The 21,280-nt window shown below is 39.7% G+C and overlaps 1 protein-coding gene across 3 annotated transcripts in view; it reads left to right on the top strand.

The window, feature by feature from the left end:
• OTOA (otoancorin) overlaps positions 1 to 17,413 on the top strand; it is a 40,615-nt gene extending 23,202 nt beyond the window's left edge. For all 3 annotated transcript variants that reach the window (XM_030001597.2, XM_030001596.2, XM_030001598.2), the window contains exons 21-30: positions 311 to 404; positions 1,529 to 1,658; positions 5,179 to 5,366; positions 9,218 to 9,373; positions 10,804 to 10,946; positions 11,350 to 11,486; positions 12,456 to 12,553; positions 14,459 to 14,651; positions 15,793 to 15,882; positions 16,446 to 17,413. In XM_030001597.2, coding sequence (XP_029857457.1) covers positions 311 to 404; positions 1,529 to 1,658; positions 5,179 to 5,366; positions 9,218 to 9,373; positions 10,804 to 10,946; positions 11,350 to 11,486; positions 12,456 to 12,553; positions 14,459 to 14,651; positions 15,793 to 15,860 — 1,207 coding nt within the window. In that variant the 3' untranslated portion in view covers positions 15,861 to 15,882; positions 16,446 to 17,413. The remainder of the gene's footprint in view (positions 1 to 310; positions 405 to 1,528; positions 1,659 to 5,178; positions 5,367 to 9,217; positions 9,374 to 10,803; positions 10,947 to 11,349; positions 11,487 to 12,455; positions 12,554 to 14,458; positions 14,652 to 15,792; positions 15,883 to 16,445) is intronic.
• The last annotated feature ends 3,867 nt before the right edge of the window (positions 17,414 to 21,280 follow it).

Here is a 21,280-nt window from a genome sequence, read left to right as displayed (position 1 = left end):
CTTAAAAAAAACCTATTTCTCCTAGCTTGAACACTGTAATGCTAAGAATACTATGACTATTGAGGGAGAGAGCTCCATTACCACAATATTTGAAGGCCTTCTCTGAATATATTGAGAACTCCACTAATGCCCTGTATATCACAGAGAGATGAGAAAATGCAATCTGATGTCAATAAGCATGAATCATCACATTGGCATAGAAGTGTCTGTGTTTCCTATATGATACAGTATAAGAAAAACTCTGAAGTTTTAGTATAAATTTGATTGCAAACATTCTTCATTAATATAATTTTCAAAAATATTTCTTCAGCTCCCCGAACAATTGGACAGCTGAAACAACATTAGATATTGGACCATTCATAGCTCTGCTGTCAAAAGGGGAATTAAACATCCTTGCTGAAAAGGTATGTTTTTATTATAATTTTTAAATTTGTAAAATATAATGTTAGGATTTGGATTTGTGAATGTCATAATGCAGTCTAAATTATGTAACCTGAATGCTAAACTAGGTAAATAATTCTGTTGTCAAGGAACCATGTGTTAAAGTTTCACCCATTCTTGACTCCATCAAAATTTCTGAGAGTTCTTCTTGAAAGTAATGGTAGTATAAACAATTATTTGGACGTATGCGATGATGATTGTACATGGTCATGTAGGAAAAAAAAGGTGCATTTATAGTGATGCAGACTCAAACATTTTTAGTACTTTACACCTTGCAGTGTTGTTTCCTCCATGCCCCTGCCTTCCAACCATGTAAGTTTTGTTTCTTATCCTGTTAATGATGGATCATACTGATCAAACTAGCATTTACTCGTGGCCCTTTGCCCTAGGGCCAGCGTAGCACACATAACAGTAATCAATAGCCTCAGTATTGCACTTTGTAGTTTCTTTGCCCTCTTTAATTCTTATAATCTTATAATTTTTATGTGTAAGAGTACACTATACTGGAATGAGGAATTCATTCTTCATCAGAAATATGTGAGCACAGTCAGCAGCTTTTCCTCAGGAGGTAATGCTTACAATTGACCAAATAGAATAGGACTCTTCAGCTGAAAGGAAGGTGTCCATCAGGCTGGAGGAGGGAGGTGAACAGATTGAAGTTATTTCTCATAATATATTTGGGTCCCTATCCTCAATTCTTACACTTACCTGGCAAATTTAAGACAAACAAAGTACTTTCCATACTGCACATACTAAAATGGTGGAACTCATTGGTGCAGGAGGGTCTGGACACAGATCCCAGTCAGGTAGTGCTCAGGTGTTGCCAGAAGCTGAGAGGGCATACAAGAGGGAGAATCACTCAGAATGTGCTTTGTTTCTAATTTCCCCCCCCGCCTCAAACATATGCTGTTGACCTTTCAGTAGCAGCCAATTTACTCTCCTCTTCTGAAACATCTGCACAAATAGGAAGGAGGCTGAGCTGTTACTAATCTCTACTTTGCTGAGGTCTGCACAAGTCTTTCACTGCAAATTGATTTGTTTTAAAAGGGAGAAAGAAGTCTTATTTATTCTTTCTTTCCTTTTGAAGTTCCCAGATACCATTTTACAAATAGCAAAGACAATTGCACCAATTTCTTCAGCTGAAGAGCTTCTATCAACTGTATTTGAATCTATCTCCAATGCCACTGCCACTATCGAATCATCTCTCACCAGACCCGGTCAGTATCTCACTTCGTATCTGTGCAAAGTGCCAGATTTAAGTGCCAGATTTACAATGGTGCCATTTGGGGCTGTAATGGTGCAGTTCAAACAGGCTCTTTGTTTCACCTTGTTGTCAAATGCATTCTGAGAAGCCGGACAATAAAAAGTAAAGCATCGAGTAACTTAAAGACGTTCAGACTTCTAGCAAAAAGAGTGAGAGTCTTAGTTCTGTTGCCCATAGTTGTCTGATGCATTGACCAATTGCCGAAACACTTAATTTCATTCCAGGATTGCATGGTTAAGCATCTCCTGGAATGTTCCTGAGTGCACAAAGGAAAAAAGATGAATGATTTGAATTAGGGGGCTTTGTTTATTTTTACTTTCCTTTGTAATCTAAGTGAAAATCCTTGAATTAAAAACCTGTGAAGGTGACAAGTTACTGTTGTGCCAAAAGATTGCACATAGTTAATCCTTTGCCAGACATGAGCATATGTTGCCTCGGCTGTTCTTAAATCTGACATTAGTAGCACTGTGTTTTGTCTGTTGAAATGGACAAAGTTTGTTATAATCTAAAAGGTATTTTAATTAGCAACCAAACTAATCTATTAGAATCTCTGGTGACAAATGGATCATTTTCTTTGTATGAGGCACATACTTTGACTATATTCTATTATTACAATAACTGTAGGCAGAATTTTTAAGCTATGCCATCCTGTGCCATGGAGAACAACCCAGCTGTGGGGGAGGCTTTTGAAAATCACTAATGGGAATTTAGACCCCAGCAATTTCAAGGAGTTTGGTAGTGTCTGCCTTTATGTTTTTGAAAATCTCCCAATTGTTTCTCTGCCTAACAGGATACAGGTCCAAGCTTTCAGCAAGCCCTGAGCCACCATGGAAATCCATCTGCTTGTATAACAGCAACTCTGAATGATGACTGTGTGTCTCTGGGAATGAATTTGCTCATGATAATGCTGTATTCATATACAGAGAGAGACAGAGGGTGTTCTACAGAGTTGTATTTTTGCATAGCCTGAAAAAAAAACATGACCTCTGTTGATCAGAGGAGTCATTACACAATTATCATGCTCTAAAAAAGCAGAATCAAGCTAGGTAAATAGCAGAGTATTAGTCCGTCTGTATGCATGAAATTCACTCTTCCTCAAGCAAGTAAGCCATCAGATCATAAATCATATTTCTTTAGACATGGGCCACAGGACTAAAGGTTCAGCATCAGGTATTTCAGTATGCTTGCGTCCTTACGTGTGCTTTTTTAGGCCTCTGGATCACAGTGTGAATCCCAAAGACTTCTCTAATCAGACTAACTCATGTCCTGTGCAGTTGCAGAGCTGACTCATCTGCATTGCAAGACCAATATAAACCTGCCAGTGAAGCTAGTGATCTTTGTCAAGGGATAACTTGGTTCCAAGGCTATGGAGGCTCTCCATTCTTCACTTGGGGTGCATGAGCTCAGCTGCGGGGGAGTGTGGGAGATGAAAAATTGAAGGATTGTTTATGCTAGTCTAAGAAATACTTCTGCAGTCCAAGTGTGGTATTGAAGTTCTGTTACCAAAGATAATCTTACCAACTCCACACAACTCACACAGTGGTTTCAATAAGGGATGAATTTTTATGACTAATCTGTAAATCACCAGAAAATTGGGTATTATGAAAATGGCTCTAGAATAACACTGATGCTCTTCATGCTACCAACCTGCTATTGTACATTTCGCACAGCCCAGTTGTGAGCTAATATTAAAAACAGGAACAATTACCAGTAACAGAGTTCCTACATCTATGTCTACATCAAGATAAAAACAAACGTGGTGCTTAAGGCAAGACGGAACGTATGAGGCAAAACTCAGGAATCGTATGTCCAAGGTGCTACCAGAAAGCAGTGGCAGTGCTGGAAAAATAATTCAAGTTGCTTACCTCAAGCACTGAGATGTTATATTACGTGTATAATCTGTTCTTCATCAAACTAAATGTGATTATATAGCAAAAGGAAGAGTGAAGTAGCATCAGATATAGGAAGCAAAGCCAGGAGTCTAATTAGTATTTCCCTCTGTAATCACGCCAATGTATCTGGTGTGTTACAAATAATAAAATCAATGTTTTTTCCAAGAACACAAAATATTAGGTTTTCATGACTTGGGGAAGGGGACTGCATTGTGTCTGGATGGGTAGTATTTACATGATAAAAGCTGGCCTTTTGCAGCAGGGGAAAGTGAAACAATGCAGCTTCACAAGAGGGCGGTGAAAAGGGAGAGCAGAACATCAGCTGGTACAGTGGAAGCTGAACAACATTTTCGTTTGCTCAACAGATTCAATCTTTTCAGTGTTCTACCCACTACTGCAGCTTCCTTTGATGCAAATAAATCCCTCCTCTGCCTCCTTTCAAAGTACAAATCTACTTTGTACATCCTCGCTTTAATTTATTTATCTGGGGGAGCTTAGCTCAGGCACAGCATCTGTGAAATTCTTGCTTTTTACTGGTAATCACCGTATCTGAAGACATGTAGGGATTATTTGGTTTAGATAATTATTTAATAAGGTTTTCCTAAATTAGTGACAGGAGAGAGAGGAGTAAGCAACCACATTAGGATTCTAATTTCTGCTTTCCATCAATATTAGAGGTAGATTATGCCAACAAAGACCAGGATTTGTTAAAACACACAATGGAAACTGTCTTGTTTGATCATGCATAGGGTCAGAACCTGACCGTAAATAAGATTTTTAAATGGAGTTTGTCTGTCCAAACAGTTCTAAGTGAAACAGTCCTCTCTAGAGCCTGACATTTTAACAACATGCTTGACGTAAAGAACAAGCACCGTGCTTCTCTGACACATCCAGCGTCTGTCTGCACCTTGTTTAAATGTCAGGCAAGTCTTACAAGACATACGTCTTTGTCAGGGTATCAGAGTAAAAGGACCTCTCATGTCTGTTCTTTTCCTGTTGAGCTGGATTCACGTATGTGCTATTTGAACGTGGAGAAGTTTATTCAGCTGCCACATTTTTTTGTGAACAATGACATAGCTATATGGAGACTTCAACGGAGGTCATCCTAAAGATTTGCATTTCATTATTCCTCAAGCAAGGCTCCCAGCAAATGGTGGTTTTACCTCAGAATAAGCCCTTGCCTGGGTTTTTATGCCTTTAGGGAATTCGACTTAAAAACAACTTGCAAGATATTGGTTACTCTTATTGCACACATTCAGATTTTAGTTTTGTCGTGGCATCCTAAATTGTAACTGTTCCAAAATATATGTCTGCTCCTATTTTCTTTTCCAGCGTGTGCTGCCTTTGGAGGACAAGGAATATAACATTTCTTGCAAGTTAGGAAAATTCTAGTTTTATATCCAGGATGTTAACAATGTAAATATTTAAAGAAATTATTTCATTGCAAGATAATTCATTTATCAATATCACATCAGCTGCAGTTAATTCATAGTCTGCCACCCTCTTAAATCTTTATATTGCTGTGATTTCTTTTTTTCAGTCTCCTTGAAGAAAACTCTTGCTATTTGACTTTTTTTCCAGATTGTCTGGGAACCAGAGCTCCTTCTTCAGATGAAATTATTAAATTAGCAGAAGCAAATGTCTTTTGGTCAGTTCAGGAACTGAAATGCATGGACGCAGGGACTTTTGACAAAAATGTGGAACTTCTTGGGAGTGTCTCAGGTTTTAACAGCTCCCAGCTTATTGCCTTGAAAGAAAAAGCCAAGCAGGTAACTCTCCTGTCTGTGAAGGAAAATTAAATCCATAATTTGATTTGCTGTTATTGAACTATGCAGTTCTAAAATAACTGTGCTATGGCAATGTCACTACTGCTGCAAGAATATCTATTATTTATTGGAAAAATAATGTGAGATGGTGATATAAGACTATTGCCCTTGCTTTAGAGTCAACAGCCATCTGAAAAACTTCAGTGCTTTTGCTTTTGAATTGCTTTTCAGTTGCTTGCTTCTCACTTTTCTTTCATAAATGAAAAATTAGCAGGCAGTACTACAGGCTGTTGATTGGCCTGCTGAGAATTAAGCTCAGACTGTTAAACTGTCTACATCAATGTTAAATATAGTTTACAGTGGTGTAAAATCAGACCGACTGAAAGAGACTGTTATTAGCTGAATAAAGCTCATTCTCCCACATTCTTGTCACAGACAGGGACAAACCCATCAGTGGGAAATTTTAGGGAGGAAAAAAGACCACATGCATTTAGTCTGTCTTCACTTAGGGTATTACTGGTGAGCGTAAGAAGTTACAGAAGCACAGCACGAGAAGACCGCTATCTTTGCCAGGCTGTAGATTCATGGAGAGGAGCAGGGCTGTAGTCTCAGCTCTTGTCGTTACTCCTGCAGCACCGCTGGCACCTTTCTTTCAGAGCGCGGCAATGCAGCTCCTCTGGAGCTTCTCGGAGCGGTCTCTGCCCTGGGCTCAGCCCATCTGTGACCTTGGTCCATCCCTGTTGTTGGCGTTGCACTCCTCCCTGGGGGTCACCTCCTCTTGCTGCTTTGTGGTTGCCTGCACTGCCAGGGCGCAGGTCGTGTCCCAAACATACTTTTGTTTCAGCAAGGAAAAGCCTTAGGGTGCAGTAGGACAAGTTGATTTGGTTGCAGAAAACCCAGAGGTGAAGAGGTTACCATCCCCAGCCTATCTTCAGCTTCCCGTCACCAGCATCTGCTGGAGGTTATCTGCTCTCTGCTTCCATCTCTGCATGGCTAGCTACTCTGTAATCCCGTTCTGTCAAAATGATCCAACGTTTTAAAAGTCCTTTTTAGGCTCCATCAGATCATTCTGACAGAATGAGGTTAGGAAGCATCTATAAGTGCAGTTGGCTGCAAGTAGTACAAGTGCAGATGCTTGGAGACAGGAGCAGGGGACAAAGTGGACCTGGGCAGCATCTCCTTAAACCAGCAGCTGCAGCCAAAATAGTGGAGCTGACCGTGACTTTTGGGTACGTAAGGCCAACAGTGCAATTTTTAGCAGCGAAGCTCCGCTTTTAAAACTCCTGAACTGCAGGTGCTCGAAGAGAAGTGGCACTAACGAGATTTCTGAAAGCAGATGGTGACTGCAATTCTGTCTCTGCTGCCTTATTGCAGTAGGACAACATCCCACCGCACGAAATGCATTCTTCCCAAGACAGCTTCCCTCTGTCAGCACGGAGACATGTGGGTAGGAAAAGGGGAAAAAAAAAAAACAACCCTAGAAGAAAATAAAAACAGTGCTCATCTGAGATAGTGGGAACTAAAATATTTTACAGCAGTGCAACATAATGGTATACTTACAGAGTGCTATCTGTTATACAGAAACTGCCAACAAGGTTAATACACTCATAACCCAGCTATATTCAATTCAAAGATGTACAGATCTGTAGTGCACTGAATGAAAGTATATTCTGTCTGTGTGAGTGTTTGCAAGACAGATTGCTGCTAGACAAAGGCAGACTTCCTATATATTAATTTGGAAAATGCAACATAGTGTTACACTGAATGCGAAGCATGAGAAATCAGACAGTGCAGGCAAAGCTCTTGGAAATTATGTGCATAAGATGCTGTTATGTTATTAACTAAAGGGCATCTTTGATTAAGTGTTTGATTAAGCCAGCTTTAATTTCTCCTAAATTGATTGATTTCCCCTAAAAGAAACTGCGTACTACTCATGGTCCCAAACTAATTCAAAAAGCCTAGTTATCAGATTGTGTCTTAATGAAAGTAAGAAGCTTAGCTCACTTGCAAGTGGAAGGTCTCCAGGCTCTGCAATAGTAACAGATGCATGGATCTGTAGTCTCTAGGTGAATGAGGACAAGGGAGTGTTTCAGTTTCATGTGTTGTTATTTATATCGTCATGTCTGAGATTTCATCCAGCACTGTCAGATAATAATATTTATGAAGTACTTCAAATTCTGTAGTTTATGACCTAGATCAGGAAATAGACACGCAATATTTTTAACTGCGTGTGTTTCATGTATCTCTTAAGCTAGAGAATTAAGAGCTTTAAAATTGGACTAATGCATTTTACTATCTATTTTCTTTGGAAAAGATTGAAATTTCCCAGGCTTAGACCCTTTTTCTGTTTCTTTATGGCATCGTAAAACCGGCATAAAAGATCTGGTGGAAACTCAGTCAGGAGGTACAGGTCCAGCAAAGCATCTCTTAAACAAATCCCTCACCCGAGGGTCATAGTTGAGAAGAGCACCTCAGCAGTCCTGAGGCTGCTCTGTGTTGGATAGGCACGTTGGTATGAACAGCAGATAGTCTGCAACTCTGTATAAGGAGTATCTTATCCCAGAGATCTGTCTCTTTTTCTTTATTTTATGCAGGTTCTACAGCTTCATATGTATTTGAAGGTGCAAACACTATTTAGTAGGCAACTGTGGAGATATTCCTTCAGCAAGTCCTTACTAGCTTTGACCTTTCTAATTTTTTGAACAGAAGTTAAATTGTAGCTATCCTGAAAATGGAATAAATATTTCCATGAATCAGACAGCATGAATGATCAACTTGCCCAGGACTGGGCTTTTAGTTTTATTTTATTTTTCTGTGTGGAGTTAGCAGTACAATCATGTACTAGAAAACTGTCATGTATTGACTGACATAAAACAAAGTTCCTGAAATACATGAGACCTTTAAAGTGAGCTTTTTTTTTTAATGTATGCCTGTCTTGTTCAAGTCACTTCCTCCAGTCAAAACCCAGTTTCTTTTTTCTGTAAAGACAGTTGGCCACATCCTGAGAGATACTGACCACTGACTACTGTCTTCTATCATTTCCAACTAAATGTAGTTGACAGTTCTAGCCTCTGCAAACTCAGGTCTTGATGGACTTCCATTATTCCTCATTCAGGCAGACCTTTTCCTGAAATCAAAATTTTCTTAGGGCTGATCTGTGACAGCTTTTGAATCGCTGTAACTATATCGTGGATAAAGTTAAAAACAGTGGAACTTGTCAGTTCAAATACATTGGTACTGGTTTAGAAGAGCCCCTGCTTATTTCTTTGTTTTTACAGAGCTTTGCAGATTTAACTGTATCTGTACAAACACATTTAAATCTTTTTTTTTTTAATATTGTTTGCACACAAACTAGGAATCAGAACTTTAGGAATTGGCTATTTGTCTGTATTACCCAATTCTCTACTTTGATTTCTGCTTTCCTTGTCAATGAATGAGCACAATGGCTGGTCACAAAAGCAATTTAAAGTCACTCCACCAGAGCGACTGCAGCTGGTGTAGAAGCCTGGGTAGTCCAGGTGCTGCTTTCACAGTAGCAGTGTAACAGTGTGGATCTCAGCACAGACTTGCATTTTTATTGCTTTTAGTGGTACTTGCTCCTACAACAACAATTCCAGCGGTCCCTGTGCTGACTTATCAACAAGCTCAAGCTGTACAAATTGCAGCATTTTTAGATAAACTAACCATTATTAGTGTAGAACCTGGAAAACCTTCACAATACCTAAGCTCTGCCTTTTGTGTGCAAAAGGGCATACTTTGGGTATTGGGACTTTTGAAACCAAGGGGTTTGAGAATGGTGTATATAGGGGAAGATTGATAATGATCTAACAGACATTAATGAATCTCTTCTAAAGGTTTGGGGATCACTGCCAGACTGGAAGAGCTATCATATTGTTTCCCTGGGCCGCATTGCTCTGGCACTCACCGAACATGAAATCGAAGAGCTGGATTTGCATTCGATCGACACCATTTCTGTACTTAGTCAGCAAACAGAATGGACTCTTACCCAGGTAAGTATGTTATTGAACGTACTCCTGGTGAAAGGCTCTGGATTCACGCCATTTGGGACTGGAGACCTGGAATTGCCTAGGAAACCGATGGAGCAATCCACGCTACTCCCTGCTGCTTTCCTGTGGCTGTGACCCCAGGGAAAGTGGGCAGGTAGGTCAGCACTGATGTCTGCCCGGCTGCAGGCTTCCCTGATGAGATGGCCAAGAGGACATCAATCACTGTTAATTGTGGTGGTGACAAGCATATTCTTTAGCACTTGCCCACTAAGTAGTAGAAAGAGGTCAGCAGCTCCTCTCGCACTGGCCCCAGAACAGACACTACTGCTGGGAGATGGTAGCCCTCCCTAACTTAAGAGTAATCACTGAAGACGTAGTGTGCTCCCCAACCCTAGCATCCATTTCCCTAGAAGCCTAAGTTATTAGCAAATATGCTCATCTTCCTTTCCTTGAATAACTTCTAGTTCTGTCAATGCAACTTTCATAATAAGAGTTAAAAGCTTTTATTTGTATATGCAATTGGCAGCATATTTCTGACTCTGTGACCCATACCATCAGGGCTCCTTGGTTGCACAGATGCTGGCATGGTGGCAGCCAGCTTTGGCAGAATATCGCAGATCTGTTTAACAGATTCTTGTTATGAAGAGCACCATCAGAAGGAACCACTTGGGAAGATTTTGTACAATACTAGTTGGCTTTTGAGGTTTCCTGCTGTCAGTAAGAACAGCTAGTTAAAAGAGATTCATCCTGCCTAACTTCGGTTGTCTAAAAGTTAGGCAGCTAGTTTAAGCTAGTCATTTGAGGCTCAGCGTTGTGGATAGATTAGGAAAGCTTGGAAGATGCTTGTTTCTTTCACTGGCTTTGGAGGATACGTTGGTGACAGGCTTAAGCTAGACACAAAGTTTTTAAATGGTTAGTTTAGGATGAGCACCATCCTAAATGATGTAGGCTTGCAAAGGCATTTTGGTACCAATATCTCATTCGTATCTGAAAACTAATCCTAAACACAGGTCACCACCTATGTATGAAGCTTAAATAAGACAAGAGAACCTGAGTATTAGAAAAACTAAAAATTTCATATTGATCTCCTTGAGTAATTTACGTTTTCTTCCAGCAATTTAATTGAATTGGGCAGTTCTGCTAGGCGATTCAATGCCTGTTTCGTCTGGTGAAGTGTTTCCTTGTGACCTGGCAGAAGAGGTGCAGAGTGCTTTCAAATCACTTGCAGTTGGGAAGTGATTGTGCAACAGTGCCGTTTAAGTGTCACTTATAGGTGGTGACAGTGCTCCTCCTGAAGGCCATGGCAAAACTCCAATTAATTACACTGGGGAGGCTCAGGATTGTATATGGTCCATAGCTTCTGGTAGGATTTTGAGCTTCTACCTTCAATTATATTTACTCTGTTCATGCATAATATCTTACTGCTTTTGTAGGCAAGATCTATTTTGCAAGGTTTTCTAGAAGACTCTGGCCAGACGATCGGTACACTAAAAAGCTTTGATTTAGTTGGATTAGGAGCTATTCTCTGTGCTTTGAACTCCACAGAAATCATGTCCATAAGGACTGCTGAATTCAGGTACTGCATTTTTAATACTTAATGAAATATTTATTAGTATCTCTATTGATAAAATTTATTGTGCGATTTGTTTTCCTTCAAGATTTCCAGAGCCTAAAGGACACTTTTTTACATTTTAAATGCTTTTAGAAAGGCAATAACTGTTACGGAAGGCATACACTAATTGTTTAAAATATATTCTATTTTAGTTTTCCTCTGCCGTTTATATCCTGCCATTTAAGTATTATATTGAGAAACCCAGGTTTTTGCTCAAAGCATTAAACGTTTGTATGCAATTTGTGTACGTATATTTTAAATTGAAAATGGGTTTACAGTCTTCTTACAGGAGACTAAGTATATTCCAGGCATATTTAGTATTGCATGTAATTGCAGCATGTAACGTTAACCTTGTTGCCTTTTGCAGTGCTGCTGTTGCAAGAATTGGCCTGTTGTTTTGTAGCACCCCTGTTCTGAGGCAGTTTAAGAAGGTGACAGAATCTGTGTTTGGTACTGCTGCCAGCTGGAACGGCTCTATTTTACAGGAAATTGGTACTATAGCAGGTAATAGAATTCAGACTCCAGATGGTGATGGTTCTGAAGCATTGATATTAAGCACTAAGAGACAGGTTCGCGTAGCAGTGCATTTTTCTAGGCTGGCAAAAGACATTCCTTCCAGAGAGGAGTCACCTGCAGGGATGGACATGCAGCAATTTCATCAGCCCTAAGGAAAAGTCATGGTATTCTCCGTAAGGTTCTCTGAATCTGCTCAAACTGACTTTGGGGAGCACAGCCTGAAGTCATTTGGGTCCTGTAAATTGGAAAGGGTAAATCAAGGAGGGCAAAGCTAACCAGGATTTCAGACCCACTCACTATTTGTGAAGCATGCTGCTACAAGAGTGGCTGTATCGGGTCACAACAGTGCCGTAGCTGACTGAGCATCCTGCCTCCAACAGCGGGAAGAATGGGCTGCCCAGGGAAGAGCGAAAGAGCAGGGTTAGCCTGGAGTGATACTTCTCCAGAGTGCTCTCGCGGCCTCGGAGACTTCCTGAGCCAGAGGTCGCACACAGTTTTGTTTGTGGATTTTTTTCCCTGTGATCATTTAACTGCACATTGAACTCTCCTACATTTTAGCATCCCCAATGCCCGCAGCAATAATTCCACACTGTCAGTACCTAACGGATGAAGAAGTAACTCCCATTGCACGCTTATGCTCCCTAATCTTGCATCAGAATAGGCTGTGAACAAGCATTCCCTAATAACGCTGCTTATGATTTTATTGATTTTTATCATTGTCTCTTTTCCAAGATAAAGTAACTCAGAGTACATTCCATACCAGTGGTTAAGGTCAGATGATTTGCAATGTTGGAATATAATGAAAGAAACAAAACAAAAAAAGAGCCAGTATTTCTCTCCATAATGCACTGGAGTAAACAATTTATTAGATATTTTGTATAAATGCTTAAAACTTGTATTAGCCTAAAAATAAATCTAATAAAAAGAATATTAACTGAGTTCCTTTTTTTTTTTTAGGTGGTTTGAATGAGAGTGAATTAAAAGCTTTTGATAAAAACTTGATGCCGTATTTCCAGCCAATAGCAGTAAGACGTATACCTCCTGAAATTTTCCAAGTAAGAGCTCAATTACTGAAGAAGTAACCAAATTTCTATCATTTTTACTCTAGTATAAATAAACTGCAGTAGTGATTTCTGGTTTGGTTTTGAGTTTCAGCAAGAATTTTTCTATGGTTTGTTAAGTGAGAGGCAGTCAAGGATCCGAAACATTAACTTTCAGCTATATCATCTGTATTTGCGATGCCCATAAAATATGCTAGACAAGCTTTATTTATTCTTCAGAATGCGTCCCAAGGAAAAACCAAAGATCTAGGGTCAGAAAGCAGGGAATGGACTCTTCTTTCCTCCAACACTGTATTCGGATCTGAGTTTTCTTCTCTGTTTATTAACATTTGGAAAGATGCTATCATAGCTACAAATTTCTCTGCTGACTATGTAAGAGCTTTTTTATTATCCTAAAATCTGGCAACATTCTCCTGAGTTAGCTCTGAAAAACAGATTGTACAGGCAGATACAGATCGGAAAGGAATTACATCTAATTATAGTAGTTCTGAATGTGGACCAGAAATTAGAACATGGATCTTGAGATCATTGCCCCAGACTTTATTTGACTTAGTGACAAGATTAATATTCTGCCTAGGCTGGTCTCTTTCAGATGCTCGGGCAAGCAATGTACTTACGGACAGATGAGCTAAACAGATAGTTAACTGTGTCAGCTTCCATAAAAGAGAAAAACTCCTTGAATGCTAACTGTTCTGCACAGTACCACTGACAGTTTAGATAAGCCTGAAATGTCCTTAGTGAAACTATTTCTTTGAAACACAGTCAAAACTGAAGATATATAGCATCTTGTAGAATTTCTTTCGAATAGCATACATTTTTGTTCGTAAGAACAGTAACGATACTACAAAAAGTTCTTAGCAAATAGCAGGGCACCTTCTTGGAAGTGTTTTCTGTATTTGAAAGATTCAAAGCAGATTTAGTTTTTACATGGGTTTTGTATAACTTCATTTTACAGCTGTATACGTTATTCAGATTTTGATTTATGAAAAATTACATGGTATTATGGACTTTAGTTGAATTAAGAAGAGGCTCAATTCAAAATTTCTGGACCTGTAGGCATTTACATGAGTTTACTCAGTTTAAAAGAGCACACTATTTGGTAGGCAATGAAAAATCAGGAAGGGTTTGCTCCATTGTCTGACCTACTTGGAAGGAGTATGTAGTCTTTCTAAAGTAGAACCTGGATGCAGAATTGTTGCAGCAAAGAAGGCTCGTTGTGTAGGAGGGCTAAAATTCTTGTGACTGCAGAATGTTAACTAGAATCAAAGCAATCCAGCATGCCCAATACATGCAGGCTTTACAAACTGGTTAATTGCTATGCGATAGAAGATAATTACTGTAAGATTATGATTGTCATGTTTAATTTTTAAACACAAGTTTTAATATGACCAACTTGGAAGACTTTCAGTCTAAAAGAGAAAATTGAATAATGAGATTAAAGCATGAGTTTTTTCATCTCATTGCTCTACTGCTAACTATAATCAAAGGTCAAACATAGGTTCAAGTGAGGTTGCTTGGGAGCAGATGTAAGAGGAAATAAATGAAAATACAAGAGGATGCACAATGTCATCAGTCTTTGAACAAATCAGAAAAGAAGTGGCTGGAAAATTAAACTCCAGCAATGTATTGAGGAAGCGTCCAATACAGTGTTGGCATAGAAAGCTTCTCAAGCTGTCAGATCCAGCAGCAGAGAGAAGGGTGAAAGACAGATGAGTGGTCAGTGAAGTAAATGAATGCAGAGGATTTTTTTTAAGCTCTGTTGAGCTCTTTTATAGCAACGCAATATTGAAGGCTGCTTCCCGTGATTCCAAATGCCAAGGCAGTGCTGACTTCTGATTCCTTACCTGCCTTATGTAATTGACAGTCTAAACCAATTTTTCTGGCTTTTATTCTTCCTAGGCATTGTCTGCAGAACAAATAGCAAACCTGGGCCCTGAAAATGCCGCCATGGTTACCAGATCGCAGCGTGAGCATCTGAATGCATCACAGCTCCAGAGCCTTCAGCTGGCGCTGGACGGAGCCAGGACAAGCACCCCAGAGACACAAAACGGTGCAAGCACTACTCAGGCCGTGCAAACCCCAGCTCCCAGTGGTGAGTAGTCACTCCCTCCTCCTGCTTAGAGGGGAAGGACACACACACCAGTGGGGCGTGCAGTCTTGCAGCATCTACCAGGATCAGACCTGTATTTCGAAGGTGGGTTACAGTGAATTTTGTAATCGACTTTTTAACTCATGCCTCAAATCACATGCCTGACCAAGACAAACAGCAAGTATGTTGTTAGATTTACCCACAGCAAGAGATAATGGAGGAAGATTGTCAGACGGCATTAGCACCTATATGCTGCTACTAGCATTATACTATGCTAAGCACTAGCTTACGTAAAATGTAGTCTGAAGCAGTGAGCTTTTCCCTCTCCTCCTTTCCCATATTCTTTGCCTAATTTAAGGCAGGGCTCTCCATCTCTGGACCTTCAGATCACAACCTTTGTCTGCAGCAGAACCTTGCTTGCAGAGCTGCAAGTGGGAAAGGAGGTGGCACTGGGGTGGATTAGCATCTTTATTCCAGACTGTGGGACATCCTGAACAGTTTTTCCTGCTGCTCCCATTCTATTTGGAATTAAAGCCTATTAGTACATATGCTTCAGTGGTTTAACGTTTTACTTCCCCATATTGCAGTTTATACTGGGCAGGTTATGCTGGCAAGTATGTTAATGGAAGTTTTACAATGAGTGAGAGTTTGCACATAGTCAAGCCAACGTTGAGAACTTACCCCTACCAGACAGCAAATATTGTTGCTTCCAGTGACACCAGTGAGACATAAGCTATTGAAGAAGAGAGGGATGTTGGGGTGTTAAAATAGCAATAAGGGGGACTAAACTGCTATGATGCCCTTGCTGGAATTAAGAGCAGACTTTCCCAGAAACACCTGAGTAGTGCACTTGGCTCAGTTCCCTCACATGCGTGACCTGTTCCTTCTGTAGATATGCCAAAGGGACGAGTTTTCTCGGTAAAGATCACGTGAGTTCTTGAGCTTCTGGTTCATTATTCCTGTCTTTAGGGAGTACCACCCCTATGAAATGCTTCTTTTCAGAGCTGTGTGTGTTAAACTGGAAGTGACCGTTCTGACCGGTGTCATCTTTTGAGCAGCTGAATGTAATTAGGATTCAAATGTTGGAATTTTCTGCACCACTTTGGGGTGGTGTAGGTAAGACATAACGCTTTCTGCTTTTCAGGTGCTCCTTGTTTGAGTGGCTTCGGCATCTGGTTGTGTGCTGTATTTACACTGCACCTGCCTTTCTGAATCCATGATTGCTAAGCTTAAGGTAAGTTATACTTTTAGTAAGAGGTAGCTTTATAACAGAAACATAGTTCACTTGTTAACAGTGAACAGCACAGGGTGAAGGACTGTGGGATCCCCTTCCTGCTTTGTATACAGAGATAACAATTTCTGAATAATTTTTCTGTATTACAAAGGTGTCTGTCTCTGTTAGACTATCTTAGAATCTAATCAAGGGGAAAGCACTTTATCTTATCTTTACTGTAAAGCCAACCTTAACAAAAGTATATTTAAAATTCCATGTAACACCAATCCATTACTGCATTGTTATTTGGAACACGTTGTTGGTATTAATCTGTATTTTGCCTGTTCCTGATAAGATTTTATTCCATAACCGCTTTGATAATCTCCAGTTAAAAGAATGTTGCCATTAACTTTCATTGGATTTTACCATTTTGCCAGGCTAAAATTTAATAAGAGCACTGGTGGGCTTAAGGTATAAATTCCAATTAAGCAAACTAAATGCTTAAGTGTTCTACTTAGTCTTTAAGACTGCAAATCAAAGTATGTCAAAAAACTTAGTATTTTTCTTTGCTTTTTGGTTTTCAGTGTCCCAGAGCTTACAAAGGAGATGCTAGAGATATAGACTTGCAGCTCAGCATGAATAGTACAATCAAGAGGTTCCGAGATGCCCAAGTGCAATGTGGTTAATTTCTTAAAAGCAACACCTTCATCTGCCATCATGATGTGAAGTATCCCCTTTCCCTACCTTTACCGTTAACAAGTAACACAGGATCCCTCCAAATACTTCAGACAAATTTGAAAACTGGAAATGGCTTATCTGTCTCATGAGAAAATCGCTGAAATATATGGTTATGTGTTAGGGAGGAGCCTGAATGACCTAGGGGACAGGTGGCAGGTGACTGTTATTTGGAGGCTGATGTGTTGTACCCAGTGCATTTCATGTTGGCTAATTTGGTCATGCTGTTGTATCCATCTGTTTGGTTTTCTTCTTCCACTTTGAGTGTACATTCCTCTGGACAGAGGCTATCCTTCCGTGTGACGTAGTAGAAACTGTACGAAAAGTTACTCCTGTTGCAATAAAATAACTTCATCTCTGGGCTGCTGGTTTAAATCCTGCTCAGATAAGAATTGATGACGTGTTCCTATAATTTAAGCACCTGTATCAAACGTAGTTCCCCATGGCTGTATGTATTCAACACAGAACTGTTGACACAGAGGGCATTGGCAATACTATTAGTATTTCATGTGACAAAACGCCCCATGGAAACCTGCTTGTGTTCATGAGATAGTCCCTTCACTTCAGGTGGGGTTGAAGCATACACATGGGAATAGTAAGGGAAAACTGTTCATTGGGCCTACATACTACTAGGACTGTCAATCCAGTACTTTCCACAAGCTCTGTAATAACCAATTTCTCATAATTATAAACCACAAATATTTTCATGTGTTTTATCAACATATGGCTTACGTGTCTAATGTTTATCATGCCACACCTCAGTATTTTAAACAATGGAAAAAACAGATATATTAAAAATCCTCTGCATGTGAATGTACATTCTGATGTTGTTGAACGTGATTTTATGCCGAGAATGCATGGTACAGTTTTCTGTTTTGGCATTGCAAAAGTCTTTATCTTTTCTAGACTAAAAAAGGCAATGCATAGACTTAAAAGTTTAGCTTTTTCATTTAGGGCTGTACTGTAGTAAATGCCTTTCAAACTTTTATTTGTATTTCTTTATGACAAACATTACATCTAGCTTCTTAGCACTGAAAGCAGAATTGAAATTTTGCTGTAGGTAGGGAAGCAGTAGGAGTGGGGCTGGGAGGGAGGGCTGGAGGGAAGAGGCTTGCTGCTTTTGCTGCTGCTGGGGGAAGGGTGAATGTTAGCTGCTGCTGCTGTTGGGAATAACAGCTCCCACCACAGTCCCATATATTCAGTAATTCCTGCAGCAGCAGGAGCTAACCTGATTTTCAGGGCTTTGTTATTGGCAAAGTAGGCAGTGAGAGCATGGCCGTTTTTCACCCCCTCCTGTTCCCTCTCCCCCTTTAGCAATCTGCTGCTCTAGGAACTGCCTTTGCCTATAACTAACCCTGGCAAGTGTGACATGATGTTACAGATAATATTGCATGCTCTAGTTTTGCATTTTATGAGCAAAGAACTACTCTTGCTGCAAACTGCCTTGCACCTTTTTCTCTAATGCTAAGATTCCAGCTTTTCCCACTGCATTTCCTTTTCTGCATGTAAACAGTAGATTGCAACATTTATTTAAATAGAAAAAAACCTGTTTTATCAATCCCAGCAAATACATGCAAATGCCCACTAAAACCGAAAAATGCTTCAATGGATCAAATACATTATAAAGATTTATCTGTTTTTTCACATTAAAAAGTTCTGCCCCATTTAGATGTGAAAGTACTAAAAGGTTGCTTGATTTCTAGAAATTGCCTGACTTGAATTCTGTGTGCACTTCAGTGAAGATGCGGGAGAATGTTTTCACAGTCAAGAGGACAGTCAGCATTTCCAGTTCAGCTGTTTAAGTCAGATACATGGCTTAGCTATACCAAGCACTTCAAAAATCTATACGAGCTGAAAATGATCTTCTTCTGTCAGAGTACCTGGGAGTGATTCCTTCTGCAATTATGTGAGTCAGAGTTTAGATTTTAATTGGAGCAGGAGTGAGCTCTTTGTTTTGTGCCATCTGTGCTGTAATTTCTTTCAAGCACAAGTGCTTTTAAATAGCCGAATTCCTTGATTATTTATTTATTTTATTAATTTAATAATTATGTTAATAACTTTGGCATTGCATTTACATTTGGTCAAAGACATATCTTTTTTTTTACCAGAATAGTGTAGGAAGGGTAAATGTGGAGCACCCACTTAATGTTGTACTTATTTCACAGGGAGATTACAAATCCTATTTGGTTCATAAGATGCTGTGAGTATCTTGGATGGTGAGTGTTGTAGAAAAGCAATTTTACTTTTGCCAATGTACCTCTTGTAAAGGTTACTGATGGAAAAACCCATTCTACAAAAACTGTGATTCATGAGATACCTCCCTCAAAACTGTTGAAACTGAATTTCTGTGGGAAGAGTAGATGGAAAGGAGAGAAAGAGATGGAGAGCACTAGTATGCATGGTATGTAATCCATGTATGTAATCTGCTATCCATTCACAATCTAGCACATTTCCATTGCTAAGAGGAAACTGAAACGTGTACACTTCCCTTTTTACTCCTGTGAAACAAACCACAGAACCCCTTAATGCAGGCATCCATGCCATAGGATACTGCTAGTCGTATGGATCTGTCCCCTGTGCATATGTGTATTACATACAAAATGCACATGATCCCTTTCAGTGGAATGCATTAATGGGAAAAATGTCTCACGGTCCCTCTCTTTTCATTCACACCATCGGGATTTGGGGGAAGAATATACTACAGAGAAATGTTGTATAAAGATTTCTTTGATCCTTAAAGAAATGTTGCTGTTTGTTGTAGGTGTGAGTAACATTTGTTTAAACCAAGCTTAATTTTTCCTAGATCCTTTTAGTTCTAACATTTAGTTCTAACATTTATATTTGAGAATGAGGAAAAAAAATCAGATTAATGCATAAATCTGCTGTTGAATATATATCATGACAATGATTTTCTTATCTGCATATTGTGAGAATTGCAGCTCTCCCCTCCACTTGTGACTACTCTGATGGTTGCTAGGCACTGCTGTACATACTGCAGGATATACATCCGACTGTTGACAGTCTGACATAACTCTGGTGTAGGCCTAGCTCTTCTGAGTGTGGTGAACCACTTGGCAGGTGGCCCTGTCCAGCAGTTTGTACAAGGAGGTATTTCATTTAATTCATTTGATTGGATGTAGGATTTTTAAGGAGTTAACAGACAGGAAGAAGTACTTTGTTGGCTTATTATTTCAGTGCCTGACACCTTTATATTCAGAATCGTGTTTAGAAAAGAGAAAGGGGCTACTAGTTCTGCATCACCAATAGAGAAAATATACCTACCACCTGGTACTGAGGAAATGCCACATTTGTGGTATCTTTAAATCCCTGAAGATAAGAAAAGAACTACCCATCCACAGTGTCTGAAAACTGTCCCTGTTGAAGCTGGCATTATGGCTGTTGTCAGGTTTGTGTAGTACATGGAATGTTTGACTCCCAGTGATCTCAATCTGTCACATCAGAGCTAACCAACTCCTATCAGTCTGAGGCTCTAAAGATACTGCTTTAAAAAAAAAATGGCATCCTTCTTTAATTTTAAGAAGCCCTTTATGCCTCTGTCTAATCTGCTCAAATATTCCAGAGGCAATTATGTACTGCATTATGGCAGATTTAGCTTATCACTTGACTGCTGCGCCTATCTTAGGATCGTCACCATCTGATTTATTGTCCCATAACACAGATTGCAGCCCCATCATACTAGACTGGGACCTTGTTAGAGTCCCGTTGTCTGCCCCTGTTGAAGCAGATGTGAGGCATTCCTCCCAGGTGTGCCAGTCAAATGCACCCGAGTTTATAAGAGAGGTCCATCTAACTCAAATGACACTCACAAATAAGCATGAAATTGAATAGTCGCCTGGAATGTGTCACTTGAGCAGGTAATCCTGTAGCATCGGCCATAGTGCACTTCCTGGTATTCTGGCTCTTACTGCGTTGTGGTTATAGATACCGCATGCTGCTTCTGAGTGTACACACAGCCAATTACGACATATCAGTCGAGGAATGGTAACTGGTTAAACTGCAGTACCTTGTTCCCTTGTGATAGGCTGTCCTCCTTAGGGAGGAGTAGAAATCAAATCTCAAATAATCTCTCCCTCTTTTTTTTTTTTTTTTTTTTTTCCCCCTCTCCTCTAGGCTGGTACACAACTTAAGCAATGCGGTCTCTTTATCTCAGTGAAAATGTTTTTGATAAGCGTGTGCTTTGGTTTTTTTAAAGCAAGATCTGTAGATACATGGGCCTAAGGAGGACTAAGAACCTTATTTTACTCCATTATAGTCCTCATTAATAAAAAATTCTCTCCTGTTCTCCTGTGTCACATGATGTGGGACAGCCTTGTGGACTGCTTACTCCACTGCCGTTGAGGTGAGGGATCTGACTTCCCTTTCCAGTAAGGCAGGCGGGAAACTGGATAGAAAAGACAGGCCTGCAAAGAACAAACACAAACTCCAATGTATGTTAAATTTCTTTTATTGGGACCCTAGAACATCTGAAATTGCTCCTTAGAAACAGTATTTTGTGCATTGTTATACAGCATGCTTTTAAAAGTGCAGATAAATGATGAACTTTTCAGAGAACAAAATAAATCTGTGTACCATCCAGGTATCCAGAACTTCATATTTTCATGAAGTGTCTGATCCATTATCAAACTATCTTTCCATATCTATCTACTCAGTCCTTAAACAGAGA

This window comes from Aquila chrysaetos, chromosome 25 (genome assembly GCF_900496995.4).
Source record: "Aquila chrysaetos chrysaetos chromosome 25, bAquChr1.4, whole genome shotgun sequence".
Lineage (NCBI taxonomy): Eukaryota > Metazoa > Chordata > Aves > Accipitriformes > Accipitridae > Aquila > Aquila chrysaetos.
This window is presented reverse-complemented; position numbering and strand designations above follow the sequence as displayed.